Here is a 17090-nt window from a genome sequence, read left to right as displayed (position 1 = left end):
TGGTTTTTACTTAAGTGGCTTTACAAATACAGTTTGAAGCAGCTTTTTAATCTAATTTAATAATTGAAGCAAGCTTTTGATTCTAATGTTTTTGTCTGGGCTTTTAGCCAGCAACTTGTTAAATATCTTTCCAGTAATCATTATAACAGACGCAAGCATCTACATCCAATAATATTTACAACCCTACAAATGCTACATTTTGAACAGTTTTTAATAGGTAATTAACTTAATCAACTTCTCATTAATATGATGAAATACGGCAAATAATTCACAAAGTGAAAACTGAAAAAGTATCACCAAAATATTTGAAAATATAGAATTAGCAGACCTTTGTTTAAAATATTCAACCTACAAATGTTATGGTTTATATGGAAAGACTGTAAAGTTTTATATGATTTTGATGGAATTGATACAAAACTATTTAATATTTTCTCAAAGTATTTGTGCGGGTGATTTTGATACTTAAAAATTTATAATACCAAAAGTACCTAATTTGTTATTTATATTCAATCAGCAAAATTGGGCCTGATGGCTTGCATGATATCACAATAATTTATTGAAAATGGAAATTTTGCATCCACAACTCTATAGGGAATTTGAGGGAGGGATGTTTGGTAAGAGAATGAACAATCCATTTTAAAGAATTCCTATCGAGTTGACCTTAGAGCAACAGTAAATGCAGATGTTTAATTCATATTACCCACTTTACCAACTCAATTTCAGCTCAACAGCGATGGACAAAAAGTAGTATTTGTACCACAATAATTTCCCACGTGTACGAGGTAGGTGGCCTAGAAAAACATCAAGACACCACAGCAGGTTTAGAAAAAAATAGAATAAGTTAAACAAACAAATAGAAGCTCTGAAAAATACTATAAATCAGAACATGAACCCTTCTAAACATAATGGTAAGGCCATTTTAGATGCCATAGCTGATTTCCTTTTGAACATTAAAAATAAAGGAAATAATTTGAGGGAATCGTTTATTAATTAGTGTGCTAAATCTGTGAATTGTTTTGAAGCATCAATTAAGCAAAACAAAATACTTAACTTTGCATCAACATTCGCAAAAAAAAACTTTTTGTAAATAATAAAGTACGGGAAGTTCGGCTGCAAAGAGGTTTTTTTCGGGCATTTACTTGCTATCTCAGTGACAAACAATCAAGATATCATAAAAATTCTAGTTTATCCCGTCTTGTACCCATGTCAATGTGTCATCTTGACAGGACCATTTGCACTACCCCAAAATTGAAATAATTGAATGCTAACCGGTAGAAGACAGTACTGTACCTTAGCGAAGTGAATAATTGATGGATTTTATTCTTTACATTGCATCAGAGACATGCCTCAAATCATTTGGTAATATAGCTAAATTAGTTTTACAAAAGATAACAGATATGCGAGCGACAGAAATTCATTTAATTTTTGTTCAATATTTTCAACCTTCTATTAAAGATTATGAAAGATCAATGAGAATAAGTAACGAGGTTGACAGAGATTTCTTAATATCAGGTCCAGAACAAATGAGACCAGTAGATTTCATAAAAGAGGTTCACATTAATAGATTTAAACAGGCTTTGGTTCAATTCTTTTTAATTTTTATTGGTCTAATAATGAAATGGTAGCGTTTAATAAAATTTAAAAAAAATATATTCATAAGCTCTTTTTGAATCTCATGTTTTTTTGGTTGATGCAAATGGAAATGTTAAAACATTGATTGACTCCGCTTTTAGTTGCCCCACACTTGAAGATGCTGACACAAAAATAGTCTACCATGTGTATAAAATTGAGAGAGACAACAATATAATATTAAAGTACACTGATGTTGATATTTTAATGATTATGTTAAGCAATATGTATCATTTGAAAAGTAATTGAAAAATGTGGATGGAAGTTTTAGAAAACACAATATTCATTGATATTTCCAAAATATACAAAAATTTTGGCGAATCAATCTGCATAGCTTTAGCTGGCTTTCATGCTTTAACAGGTTGTGATTACAATCCAACTTTTTATAAAAAGGGAAAAAGAGACCTTTTCAAATTATGTTAAAATCAGAGTAATATCAGAAAACTTTTTATACTCTTGGTGATTTCATAAGTATTTAGGTGTTTTGTTTGATGAAAAGTTGCTGTTTAGCAACCACATTGGGCAAGTAGCGGTGGACGCCATCTCAGTGATGCACAAACTTTGGAGGATTGCTTGGAAAGACTATGGGTTGTCAGGTGATCAAATGTACATAGTGTACCGAGGTGTCTTTGAAAGCCTGACCTCTTATGTGGTGCCCATTTGGGTGCATAGGTTGGATATGAATAGAGCACTTTTTCAAAATTTAAGGAGTGCCCAGTGCAGAGCCTTAATTGTATGCACTGTGTTTTTAAAACAACCTCTTATGAGGTTACCACCATATTGGGAAAAACTCTCCCAATTGATTTAGTGGTGAAAGTTTGGGCAGCCATGTGGAAATTGGGAAGAGGCCGCGAGGCCGATTATTTGGGATGTGATTTCGAGCTGGGTCAGTACCAGAGCAGAATGGAGATCACAGTGCACTTGATCTAAATTTTGTTCAGTTGCCCATCTCCTGCCTGCAGAAGAGACTGCAGAGCTTTGCAATAGAAGCATGGCAGCTGGAATCGGACACCATGACTAAGGGAAGATCCTTGTGTAAGTTTATACAGGATTTGGGTAGATGGTATACCTCGAGCTCATTTTTAAGGACAATGGGTGCCCGGGTGCTCCCCTACCACGCTAACTTGATCCGTTATCTGTTTCGGTTCCACCTGACAGCTGATGAGCTGTACGTCTGTGGAGAGGTCCAGTCAAATGAACACCTGATGTTTGATTGCCCTACTTTTGGGGATGTCAGAGACCAGGCCACCCTGGAACTTAGAGGTCAAGGGAAAAATTGACCACTCACAAGCAGCGACTCAATGTGGCAAGAGCCGCATTGTTGGACCATGTGGGAGTTACTAGATGGAACTGGTTGCTGTGGGAAGCTTACCCTGAGTATGACTGACTACCAGCCAATTATTATGGCTCCAAGTGCTATAAAATGGTGGACAGGTACTTGCTGGTATTCAGCAACCTAGGTGTGGCAGCAAATTGCTGCCTAGATGAAATAAATTTTATTATGGATGTCATATATATTTTTAATAGTTGACGAGGTGTGCCTACCCATTTTAGTAAGTATATGACAAGTGAGCGGTTGGGACATGTAAGCCAGTGGTGTATGGCACCACGCTTAGTCCGCTTACCCTGTTAGGTAAGCTCTAGGAACTACTTAAGACACTGGTCGCTAAACTGTTTCGAGGCTCAGTAGCTGTTTGTGATATAGACATTTGGTCTTATGCTTTAGGGTGGCCAAATGGGTTGGGTGGTGAGAGAAATGCCAAGCAAGCCAACATACTCTTGGAGATACAAGATATAAGCAAGAGGAAGTGTTTGAAATGTTAGAAACATTTATATGCAATCTGTATAAGATAAATAATAACGATAACTATCACTAAACGAAATGTTAATGATATTTGGTTTGTACTTTTTAATTGGCAATATGAAATGCGTGATGTAGAAGAACCAATTGTAAAAAAAATTGAAGATTTTGAAAATATATTTCAATTTTTTCAAAATTAAAACACCTTTTAAGAGCATGTTACATAACAAATATTTGGTTAAATGCACATTAACAAATTCCAACTGATCTTGATCCCAACGAAAGTGGATGGGTACTCGATGATGAAAATTTTTGTACATTTAAGTGATTTGAAGGTCCTCAACTACCTGAGTCTGTTCAGGAAATTGTATTCGAGAGTGAATCTGATAACAATATGAGTGATTCTGAGTGTGAAAGCAGTGAAGATGATAAAGGTCTTTGCAATAGGGATGATAACGCTCATTGTGATGATAATGAAAGTTTTGTAAGCGACAAGGATAGATGGCAATTAAAAAAAAATATATCTATGAATTTACAGTATCATACTTTTTAAATAAAATTTTATTAAACAATAAAAATTAATCGTTAAAATTTTTTCCACTTTGTTAAAAATTTGTGTATTTTTTGTTGATGTATTTATTTAAGTTCATGGATTGTTGCTAAATAAATAGCTCATTATATACTATTTTCATATATAAATAGTAAACCATACTCCTAGCATGGTGTGAGTATTGTCTCGTAAAATGAGTATGTAAATAGGGCTCTAAACTATTGTTTAAGATATAAATTATTTGCAAAATTAAATTTTTAAACATTAATGAACATATAAAGCATAAAAAAATGCATTTACTTAAGTTATTTGCAACATGTAGCACGTATCTATGTGTTCCAATCCTGTAGGGGGAAGACACCCACCTTGTAATGTTACCGGTCACTATACCACTCCCTCTGTTCCAAGCCCTGAGGGGCTTTACTGGAGGTTGTCTTTAGACCTTCTAATTGATTTCATCTCACAGTCACCAGCCAGGCCTCAGTCTGGATGCCACCGATGTAAATGCCTCGGCAGACATTTGGATCAGTAAAATACATATGATATTCTGCCTTCACATAGGCCTCAAATGGACATCTTCACATCCAGTCTAACATGATTCTCTCAGACTAACTGACTAAAACCGCACAAGCGCGAACCCCGCGCCTAGTCCAGATTTCACAACACCAACCATGACTGTGAATGCCTGAGAAAACGAATGAGTTTAAAGTTAAACCAGTGCTACACTCATAGCAATCAAAATTATGTCTTATGCATCATAGAGATTCAGACCTACACCCAATTAAGTTGACCAATTTAAGTCACTTAACAAGGGGAGCCCAACCTCATTTTGGTCCACACAGAAGCCAGGGACAAACCCCGCATCACCACCTGTCCCATCATGGTGTCTTGCGTGGCATTACCAAGTCACGATCAGGACTGCCACCGGTGAAGGGAAGCCATCTCCCCAGTCGGACAGAATACATACCCTGGCAGTGCGGCCACCCCCACCACCATCTCAATTTCCCCCCGAGGGGAGAAGATCCCGCCTCGTAGCATGTCAGGTCGCTACTCCACCCCCCCCATCCTTGCCAGTAATGGCTTTAACGGAGGACATCTTCTTGCCCTCAAACTGTAACACATTCCACAGTGTACAGCCTGGCCACGGGGAGATGCCACCGATGCAGATGCCCCGAGGGACATCTACATCGGTAATTCGTCATGAGAGATATTATTTGAGCTCTGCCTTCCGAAGAAGACAGCTGACAGCTAATGCTACCACGTTGCCACCCCCACCAGCAGTAGCTCCAAATCGAATCACAAACAATACCAATATAACCGTAACATGATGCTAATGTGCCTACTTCCAACCAATCCAATGCCTAAGCCGGAACACTAGCCACCTGGGATCCTACCATGATCGAGTATCTTGATTAAACTCTCTCTGCAGACCTACACACTGCAAGGGTGCGAAGAAAACCAGCCACTGTGGTCTACAGTGGCTGGTTGTAAAACACATGGCAAGGATTGGTCTAATCCTTGCGGATCACCCATTTAATACAGAGATTCAGAAAGGAATGTATTCTCTCAAGTTCCCTAACAGCTTGTGAATGTTCGCGAGATGTTAGGGAAGCACAAGATAGTGCTTCTTGTGCACTATAGTGTGAACAGTGTATGAAGCACACCAGTATCTAGTGTGCACTAGATACTGTGCACACAGATAGTGTGCTTTGTGCGCATAGTGTATTCATGGGCGCAGAGCCCATGTATACAATATAACCCTGTTTTACTGCCTTATGCACCAATCAAGTTGTCAGCCATTTTTACACATGCATTGTTAAATTTTAGTAAAAAATGGTTCAATTGGCTGACATAGTCACAATGAAATTTTTTTGCAAAAATTTTGGCCAACTTTACCCCTGTCCGCCAACCCCTTAACCACAACTTACTTGTAAGTGCTTTCAAGCTTAGGTTTTTTAGTACATTGTTAACTTTCATTGTAAAAATTTTCAAGCACCGTATCGATGATTAGGGTTTTCTGGAAAAATGGCACCTTTCACCTGTCCCTGTACCAACAAAACTGTCAGTCTGCTCGAATCCATAATATACCTTAGTAATACATCAGTTCCCAATAAATTTTGTCCACCACAAAGATCAAACCAATTTTTCGACAATAGCTCTTGGACTATTACCTGAGGAAGAAACTCAATCTCTATGGAAGTATTACCAAATGAACACAATATCAAGAAATTAAATATAATTTATTTTTCTTTAGTGTATGGGAATGAATATTGCTAGATTAAAACAATAATTGTAGTAAATGATGGCTTAACAGTAGTGGACTGGTAGATATTAACATAGGTATAAGACAAGGATGTAGTTTATCATATGTATTTTTTAATATTTATATTGACAACGTTGTGAGAATGGAAAAGTAATGTTTCTTATGATTTAACTCTCAGTTCAAGAACAACTGTTTTAAATACATTACTCTTTGCAGACGATCAGCCCTTAGAAGAAGCTTTACAGAGATCTATATATGAATTGAATAACATATATAGTCGATACAATTTTAAAATATCAGTGACTAAAACAAAGATTATGGCCTTGTGGGCCAAGAATCTGATATATCAAAAATAATTTTAGAAAAGAAACTGATTGAACAGGTTTCATATTTTAAATACTTATGATGCGACTTTAGATCATATATAGATACAGGAAATAAAATTCAGAGTTTTCAAAATATGTGTGAAACAATAAGAAGATAGCTACAATGATGAAGTATACTAAGTAATGGCTATCCCTCCGATAATGTGTGGAAGTGAGATATGGGTTGATCGCACAAGGACTAAATGAAAAGTTCTGACAGCAGAGATGTGATTTCTTAGATCGCCAAAAGGTTGTTCTAGATGGGATGATATAAGAACAGAATTAGATATGTTCTCTCTTAATGAACAAATTGCTCATTACAAGGAAAATTAGCTTCAGCATATATCTAGTTTGGATAATAATAAAAGGGATAAATAAGTGATTAATTATAAACCAAGAGGAAAGAAAAGTGTGGGAAGACCACTGAAGAGGTGGTTATTATTTCTGCTTAAAGTTTGTAAGTGTTTAATTCCTATCCAGGATAGAAAGAAGAAGAATACAAAGTTAATGTAGTAAAATATGTGCCATGCCTGACTTGAACTCATGACTTCCGTATTAAACACAAAGCTGCTACCACTCCACTAGCATAATAAACACATTTCAGCATAATTTTAAATTACAAACTATTTTACATGAATGTGTCCTTGTCAGAGATGAATTAGGAGACGTGGCTTCATTCAGTAAACATCATAGAGTCCAGCAAGGTTTTTAATATACAAACCAGATTGAAATAAGAGTCTTCAGATCAGTCTATAGGCAGAGCTACTCTATTAAAATCCCCTTAATATTTAGAACATAGTGATTCATTTGTCCTCAAGTTTTTAGATGAAACCAATAGAAGATCATTTTGAAATAATGGATGTAGGATAATGTAAAGAGTTTAGAAAATATGTTGTAGAGGGACCACAAAATGAGGCAAACAATTCTGCTCAAAGGGTCCTTTTAGTACCCAGGATTCCTGTTTCTGTGAAAAGGCTACTTGGAGCCTAACTGATATTTATTTTATTAAAAAAAAAAATGAATTTTGATAAATTACAATTATTCTAAAAAAAATGTTCTTTATAAAAACAGTACTATTTTGAACAAATTATGACATGAATAAACTAAATGACAAAATAAAATAGATAACTTATCTTCTGCTTGTATCCAGTTCTTTTAAACTTAAAAAGGAAAGTAATTCTCATTTATAAATTTGTAGATTGGATCAGAGAAGTTCTGTTGGCTAATAATATTGTCGAGCTGTGGTTAACATTGACCCTCATACTTTCTTACATGATAACTGTGGCACAACACATGAATGCACGGCATAATTGCTGGGGTTCCACTTTGACCTTCTTTACATTATGGCAGGAGTATAACACAACTGACTTACGTGACAGCTGGAATCCAGCTGATTGGGCAGAGACCCAGGAAACTGAAGGATTAATGAAAAATATGAATTTAAAACTTGTATTTGAGGTAAAATTTACATTGTATAAGTAGGAAAAGATAAAAAATAAATTTACTGATTTTCTAGAAAAATTCCCTTTGGATGATGTAATTTGCTGACAGACCAGTATAAACAATAGTTAAGTATATAATTTAAGACTTATTGATGATTCAGATTATAAAATTTGGATTATTGAAATCCAGAATAGGGCGTTATAGCAGACACCTCTGGTGACATGAAAATAAAAGTGTATATTAATAATATTTTTATCTAATTAAAACTTTCTTTTTTATCATCCTCTAAAATTTGAAAAATAGGTTAAAACTTAATTGATAGTAAGTTGAAAAAAATACCAAATTAAACAACATAAAATTTTGAGGATAATGAAGTTTGAATTATGAAAATCGTATTTAGTATTAGTTATGATATTAAGGTTTGAAACTGAATACAAATTAAATGAAATCTAAATTATAATTATTAAATTTTTGAAGAGCTAAGGTATAAATTATATACAAAGATTTATTAATAACACAGGATGACAGCAGTTAATAAATCATAAATCTCTTTCCAGTACGAGAATTTTAAAACCCCCAAAAATTACAATTTGGAAATCTAAATCTCCAATGGAGAGTATGCAGCCTTAAAACAAAAAATAAACTTGAATTTAAAAATTCAGTCCATGGGTTAGTTAAAAGCGTTAAAAAACTTTAATTGAAACAAGAAATATTTGGTGTAATTTTTGTTGAAGAAAACCCATTGATGATTATACTTTTCGATGGAAGGTTAAAATAATAAGGTGGGGAAAATTTCTTCATATTTTAATGCAAAGTAAAAGAAGGGATTTTTTTTACATTTCAAATGAAATTTATTAAGTCAAATACATGCCGTTTTAATAGACCTTTTAATTATAATCTCCTCAGGTAGAACATTGTGTTTTCTGGACAAAAACTATGATAAGTAATTTCACAAACCTGTTTAAGCCAACTTTATACTGTTAAAAGAGTTCTGTAGAGACAAACAAATGGTAGTCTGATGGTGTAAGGTCAGTTCTATATGGTGGCTACATCAAAACTTCCCAACCAAGCTCTCTCAAGTTCAGAAAGGTAGCCAAAACTCTGATGTTGTGATGGAGGATGACACCTTTCCTATATATCAATTCTGGTCACTTTATCTCGATTGTTTGGTGTAATCTTTCCAGTTGTTGACTATAGATATTAGAATGAATTGTTTAACCAGGAGGCAGAAGCTTATAGTAAATAAGTCCTTTCTGATTATAATATATATCTTTTTGATTGTGTGTGTGTGTGTGCACACTCGCTCACACACACACACACATACACAGCATCAGTTTTTTTGGCATCAGTCCCTGGCCTTGCCACTATTAGTGGAGCTTCACCTTGCTTTGACCGTAATCTTTTTTGTATATTGCTATTGTAGGTGATCCATTTATCATCACTCGTAATGAGCCATTTGAATTTTGTTCTGCTTTAGCATCAATTCAAAGATTGAATTTTCATCTTTGAATTCCATTAAATTTTTCATTGTTAAATCTGAGATACCCAATCATCAAGATTTTTCATCAACCCTTCTTCAAACTGTTTAAACGTTTTGTGGTCAATCTTTAATTTGTCACTAATATTCTTTCAGCTAATGTGCTGGTCTTGCCCAATTTGTTTCATGATTTTATCAACTTTTTCAGTCATTGGCCAATCAGCGCAGGATGCATTATTGACATCAAGTTCAGAAACAATTGAACCAGCATTGTGTCACATGTACTGATTCTGCATCATGTCCATAAACATGGCACTTTTTTTAGGAGATTTTGTAATAAAATTACAGAATATATCTGTATTAATCTCAGAAGTATCAAGTTTCTTCTTTATTTTCACTCATTTACAAGTCACAATAACTTTTAACTAAATAACTAATATACCATAACCTTTCTAAAAATACTCCATGATATGTCACCTTTCAAAAGCATGCAAGTATTGCCAGATTTGATATGCAATTCTGAAACTGTTCAATGGGAGAATGCTGAAACTTTTCCCAACCCCAGTTTTATTGAGATAAAATTAGAATAGAAGTAAAATTATAAAAAAAAAAAAAAAAAATGAATAAAGGGGGAAAGCCAGCCAACATGAGATGCTACAAGAATTAAAAATAATAAGAATTCTAAACTGTACTATTATAGAATTTATTTTGTTTTACAGGTGACCGTTGGAGGAAACATTGAAGAAAATACATTAAAGAATTGCATTAAATGTAAGAATTCAGTGTGTGATGGGAATATGAAAAAAAAGTGTGAAGATTGTTATAGTTTGTTCCAAGAACGGTTTTTACATTTAAAATTAAATAATAATATAAAAGCAGAAAATTTAGATGAGACTATTATTAATAGAAATGAGTTAACTCTAGAAAAAGGAGATGTTGGGAAATTTGTGTGTGAATATTGTAATAAAAGGTTTCGTTGTAAAAAGTATTTAAAGAGACACGTTAACATTCATACTGAAGAGAGAAAGTATATTTGTTATTTTTGTCAGAAGTCTTTTAATCGTAAAGATTATTTGAAGCAACATCTTATTGTTCATACTGCAGAAAAGTATGTCTGTAACTTTTGTCAAAAGTCTTTTATTAAGAGTAGTCAATTGAAAAAACACCATGAGTCTCACACAAAAGAGAAAAATTATATTTGCGAATTTTGTCAAAAGTCTTTTAATTGTAGATCTAATTTAAATGAACACCTTAATACTCATACTAAAGAGAAAATGTATACATGCAATGTTTGTCAAAAATCATTTAATCGTAATTCTAATTTAAAGCAGCACCTTAATACTCACACTAAAGAGAAAAAGTACACGTGTAATGTTTGTATGAAGTCATTTAATCGTAGTTATAATTTAAATAAACATCTTCATATCCATACAAAAGATGAAAATTATGTTTGTGAGTACTGTCAAAAGTCTTTTGATTGTAGTGATAATTTAAATGAACACCTTAATATGCACAATAAAAGGAAAAAGTACACATGTGATATTTGTAAAAAATCTTTTAATCATACTTCCAATTTAAATAAACATCTTAATACTCACACTAAAGAGAAAAAATATTTGTGTAATGTTTGCCAAAAATCTTTTATTTGTAGCTCTAATTGCAGAAGACACATTAGTATTCATACTAAAGAAAAAACTTATAACTGTATCGATTGCAAGAAATTTTTTACTCAAAAAATTTGTTTAATGAGACATATTGATCGAATTCATAAAAATGATTGATGCATTTTTTATGTATATGTTTGCGATAAATCTCATGGTAAGCAGTCTGACATTTTTATTTTGAAGAGTAAGTGGTTTGCAAAAAAGGAAATATATATAAATTTAAGAAGTGAATTGTGGAATAACAGATGGATGAAGTTCTGATAGCATTAAGTTACACTATTAAATGGAAGATGATGATTGATTTCGCTAATCATGTTATGAAAACTAACCAGGCCGGTCTACATTTTGGTATCAATGCATGACAAGTGGATAAAATCTAATGCACAGTCATAACTTGTAAATAAAAAGGGATAGTCAAATGAAACAAGTATGGTATAAAAATACATTTCATTAACCACAAAAACTTGTAATTATTTTTCCAGTCATAATTTACAGGTACTAATTTCTTCCAGCGTTGAATTCATTTTCTTATTCTATCAATGAAGAATGCTGGTGATCTTTCCTCGATTCAAGACTTCACTGTGTCCTTCAGTTTATCGTATGTGGTGAAATAAATACCTGTAATATCCTGTTTTAATTGAGGAAAGAGATTGCAAGGTGCCAAATCTGGTTTTCATGGAGGGTGTGGAATCGGTTCAAATTTCAACTCCACAAGAGCTTTAGGAGTTGTGTACAGTGTGTGAGCATTACCATATAGCAGAATTATTGTTTCTACAGATTTTTGAAAAAGACATACACTTCTCTTAAGCAGTTTTGACATTTCTATATATCGCACAATATGCACAATTGAATCGATTCATGCACCTCCTTTTGGTGATTATGGAAACTGGTCGATACTATGGAAACTGGATACAGAAACTGGTCGACCGTGATGTGGTTTATCCTCAATTTTACTTTATGAGATTCTGATTCAAGAAATTTACTTATCTACTCATAGTACTTTGATCAACAATTTCATCATCATAATTGTCTTTTAGTTATTTTCATTCAGTTCTGCTGTTAAAAATTCAATCTTTGCATGTGTTTTTTTTTTAGATTTGTTGATTATAGCAGGGGTTCTTGACTCCATAACAGCGGTGACCTAGAAAAAATAACAGGACTTAGGATCAACAAGTTGATCAAACTACAAGTTGTCACCACCTGTCACCTTAGGCAAGATTTTGTTCTGTTATACTCCATTGCACAATGCACTTGCACACATTTGAGTCAGAACAATTGTATACTATATTTGTGTACCATCTAAAACTACAGGGGACATGATCCACATAGGTTATCTGGATCATGTACCTTATAATAAATTTGTATTGTGCAAACTGACTTCAAACAAATAGAAGCTTATGGTGCTCAGAGTTTGCCGTTTCATTTTTCCTGTCATTGTTAATAAAAAATCAGTAAATTTTATTATGTACTTGTGCCTGATCGATTCAGTTAATGAGTGGAGAAAATGCTGACAGCATGATTTTTAAAACATAGATGATAGGGAAGCTTCTTGATACGTTAAGATAAAAAATTACAAACTGTTAATTTTTATTATTATAAAATCAACTCCAGAAAACTTAATTTCAAGAAAAATGTTAAAAACTATACTTAAAATGAATAATGGACAAATTAAACTAAGTAAATCTTGAATGGAAAAAGGCTCCTGAGATGGGTTGTTTAAAAAATGAGTACTAGTAATAAAAATACTGTTATAATGGTGTCCCAAAATTCATGCAAGATTTGAATTATACACCATTTGTGCGGTAAAGTGTTGCAAATAAAAAAAAACAGCATGGCAGCGACAGTTCAGGATTATTAAAAATGAAGCGCTACATGAAAGAACAATGTGTTTTCATTGTTGAGCAATATTTTTAAAATAATGAAGGTTTGGCAGCTACTCTCATATAAAATATGGTCGCAATACTGATTTAACTTCATCAACTGTTAAGAGATTAATTAAAAAATTCAAGGTAACTGGATCAATTATACATCTGATCTTATACATTCTGGCCGTCGTTCAACACATAACATCGAAGCAGTTCATGAGAGTGTTGCTGAGAGTCCAGAAACATCAATTCGGCACCATGGTCCAAGAATTGGGCATTTTGTGAAGCTCTCTACAGCGTATTCTCATGAAAGATTTGCATCTTTATGTTTAAAATGTTCAATTCACTCAAGAACTGCAGCCTTCTGACCATGGACAACGAAGAAAGTAAGTACTCTCTTCAATTTAGCGTAGATTGTTTATAGAACTAGGTACGTCAGAAGATGAAATCATCGGAATGTCAAGAATCTGATGGTCGTTGATACAGGCGTTACCAGATGTATTTTGCGTAGGAAATTCTTGGTATACTGATTGAAAATATTCACCAAAATGCTGACAAACAACCGAGGATCAGAGGTAATCCGTCAATTAATAATGGGGGCCGGAGTCCTCACAGAGTTAGATTTTTTCGAGAAATATACTTCCAAAAAGTCTCGGATTAGAACGAAGGTCAGATTCACACTTTCGAGCCGAAACCACTCTGGCATCCGCTATTGCCTACTTAACATCTCTACGCAACCGAGAAAGGAAGAAATAATCATCTGACAGACCAGAAGATTGAAACCTGCGATGAACTGCCTTCTTCTTGTTGAGAAAATTAACAATGTTTCTATTGAACCAAGGAGGAAATTTTGTTAACTTAAGACGAAAGGCAGGAACATGCTTATCAATCGCCGTAAACCCAGAACCGATTCTTCCAGATTGTTAGTTAAGAGAATATTACACCAATCAGAAAACCTCACATCATAAAGCGCACGATCACAGCGAAAAACCAGGCTCATTTCCGCTACATTAACGGTTGCAACTTCAAGGAATCCAATTTCAAATGGAGGATGGAACTTATCAGAGTAAACAAGAGCTTCAGCATCCCTAGTGAAAATCATACAGTTAAATTAAATCCAAACCGTTATTGTAGAAGGGAGGATTCGTTGTTTCGTGTGTAAAAATGTCTAAATTCATCATGTCGACAAAATCGAAAACCGATTGTGACTTACATTTAGCATCCAGCGTATTCCAGATACATTAAAATCACCCACAATACAAATATCTAAACATAAAATATCTATGTGTTTATACAGAAAATCAAAATATTGATTGAGTAGACTTGAAGCTAAAAACGGCACAACATACATAACAAATCAACAAATTCTTCATGCCTGGTCGAATTAGCTCAATCCACACAGCTTCAGGAAATGTCTCGAAGTCTTTCCTCCTCGTACATCTAATGCTTGATTTTACAGGAATAGCCGAACCACCGCCACGCTGAAGTGAAGAAGCAGCATAATGCCGGTCAGCCCGAAAAATATGATAACAGTCTGGAAACAGATTGACATCACAGTGAACCAAGTCTCAGTCAAGGCAACTATGTCGAAGTGAAAATCAACCAAGGACGAGACAATTTCATACTGTTTAGGCCTCATATCATGAACATTCTGATAGATCATCCTCAACTTATCCATCGCTGCCGAGCTGCAATCTATTCTCCCGCGGATCTTTATCTAAACACTGCATTAGGACTCAGCGGACCATAAAATGGAGCCAACAGCGTACCAACAGACCGGACTTCAGAACGAACTAAGTTATCAAAATCCGAAGCACAAACTTCAGTTCGAAATGAGTTATACGAATCGTATTTAGTCTTCAGACGAATATATTTAAGATGTTGAAAGTTGTGTTTCTCAACCGACTTGGTGATATCATCAACCCCGGTTGAAGAATTAAATCTCGAAACAAAAAACGCTTTAGTCTTGGGTTTAACCAAATTGGAGTAAACGTCGCCTTTCTCAAAAACAACTTTTTGAGATCTCACCCTTTTCTTAGGGTTAGACTGAGCAATGGAACTCTCAAGAACAGACTGTACTATGGAGTCTTTACATTTCTTAGAACCAACAACAGTCCAAGCAGTCTTCCTAGCAACACTCTCAGCCTCAACCAACTGTGAGACCTGAGGAACATTAACAATCTCCTGAGAAAGATTCTCTGCAACCACTGAAGGAACACTGGGCACAACAGGCTCAGGCCTCTCTCCGCACCTGCCGCGTCATCGGCTGCCTTGATGGCATTCACCACGACCAAGTTCACTAGCAGAAAAAGACAGACACAGATTCAGTCAGGCGTTGTAGCTCCTCACGAACAGCGACACGTCCTGTCTCAGGACAGCAACCTCACCAATCAGCGAGTCTGCAAACCTGGATAATCTTAATTGAAGGAGCTCATCAATGCTACGCAAACTTAAATTACCCCTATTAATCTCATTAATGCTATCAGCAACCTTGTCTTCTCCATCAAATACTTCATCATCAGAATTCACGAATTTATCGCTTGTGAACCTCTAACAGGAGTATTTTCGTTCACAGTAGTTCTTCTTGACGAGCAATCCCGACATTTGTAGGCCTTACTATCCCGATAAAATTTAACATCATTATTCAGAGTCTTAGATGACAATAAACATTTAACGTGGTGCCTCTCATTATAATTTTCAGATTACTTTGCCTGCCAAAGAATGGCTGATGACAAAAGCGGCAAATATCCTTACTGGATGGCATACTGAAGGGGCAACCAGTCGTGTTATTAGTACTAGATGATAATAAAAGAAATAAGTTTTAATTAGATTAATTATTATTAATAATAATAAATAAGACTAATGATGATAATATAATAACAATAAATTTTTTTAATATTTATATATATGATATAATAGAAATACATTATTTAATAATAAATAATAATAACAATACAGTTTATCCTCCGATGATATCAAGCAAGAAAATAGTTATTAATAACAATAATAATATGTAATGCTACAAACAAGTCAGTTGATGGATTCACAAACGAGTCGCACTAGCTTTCTGTTAAATCTGGCGGACGCACTTGTTAACATATAAAATGTTTGTCTGCTTGGTAAATTCCCGCTTAAACTGGCGGACGTTACAAGCCTAGATTAACCTACAACTTGCTAACCAATTGTTTTTCAATCCAACTGACTAACAATTAGTAGATAGTAATATATAGTAACTAATATTATATTAGTTAATATAATATGTTATTCTATCTAATAATTAATGCTTATCATCATTAATAACGTCTTCCAGTGAGCAGTTTACAATTTACTTCTACAGGATTTTAACCTTGCCACGTGGTCTTCGTCACCAATATTAGTTTTGTGAAAACACGTTATTTTACTAAAGAGTATTTTAAAACTAATACTCACATCCCAACCCCGTAGGGGAAAGACATCCACCTTGTGACGTTACCGGTCGCCCCTCCACCCCTTCGTACCAAGCCCTGAGGGGCTTTACCGGAGATCGTCTGTAGACCCTCTTAACAGGTTACATCTCACCGTCATTAGCCAGGCTTCGGTCGGGATGCCACCGATGCAAATGCCTCGGCAGACATTTGCATCAGTAAAATACAAATCAAATTTCGCCTTCACGTAGGCCTCAAACGGACATCTTCACATCTAACCTAACAGATTCCGTTAAACTAACTGACCGAAACCGCGGAAGCGTGAACCCCACGCCTAGTCCAGATTTGACAGCATCGTTCGTGACTGTGAATGACTCAGAAAAGGAACGAGTTTAAAGTCAAATCAGTGCTACATTCATACCTGTCGAAATTATGTCTTACGCAACATAGAGATTCAGACCTACACCTAATTAGGTCGACCAATTTAGGTCACCTAACAAGGGGATTGCAACCTCATTCCGGTCCGCGCAGGAGCCGGAGACACATCCCGCACCACCACCCAGTAACATCAAGTGTCTCGCGTGGCATTACCAAGTCACGATCACGACCGCCACCAGTGTAGGGAAGCC

The 17090-nt window shown here is 34.8% G+C and overlaps 2 protein-coding genes and 1 long non-coding RNA gene across 5 annotated transcripts in view; 2 read left to right on the top strand and 1 right to left on the bottom strand.

The window, feature by feature from the left end:
• Positions 1 to 17090, top strand: part of LOC142322876 (uncharacterized) — a 58242-nt gene that overhangs the window by 33774 nt on the left and 7378 nt on the right. For 2 of the 3 annotated variants that reach the window (XM_075361969.1, XM_075361976.1), the window contains exon 5: positions 10248 to 10299. The exons of the other annotated variant lie outside the window; for it this stretch is intronic. In XM_075361969.1, the coding sequence (XP_075218084.1) occupies positions 10248 to 10299 (52 nt within the window). The remainder of the gene's footprint in view (positions 1 to 10247; positions 10300 to 17090) is intronic. 3 annotated transcript variants of the gene reach the window in all.
• Positions 1 to 17090, bottom strand: part of LOC142322924 (uncharacterized) — a 37495-nt gene that overhangs the window by 16280 nt on the left and 4125 nt on the right. The gene's annotated exons all lie outside the window — the stretch shown is intronic.
• LOC142318511 (uncharacterized) lies at positions 10316 to 11309 on the top strand. Its single transcript, XM_075355080.1, has one exon. The coding sequence runs from the start codon at positions 10326 to 10328 to the stop codon at positions 11307 to 11309; it is 984 nt and encodes a 327-aa protein (XP_075211195.1). The 5' UTR covers positions 10316 to 10325.

The sequence above is a fragment of the Lycorma delicatula genome, chromosome 1 (assembly GCF_047948215.1).
Source record: "Lycorma delicatula isolate Av1 chromosome 1, ASM4794821v1, whole genome shotgun sequence".
In the NCBI taxonomy this organism is placed as follows: Eukaryota; Metazoa; Arthropoda; class Insecta; order Hemiptera; family Fulgoridae; genus Lycorma; species Lycorma delicatula.
Note: the sequence above shows the minus strand (reverse complement) of the source record. Positions and strands in the feature narration are given on the sequence as shown.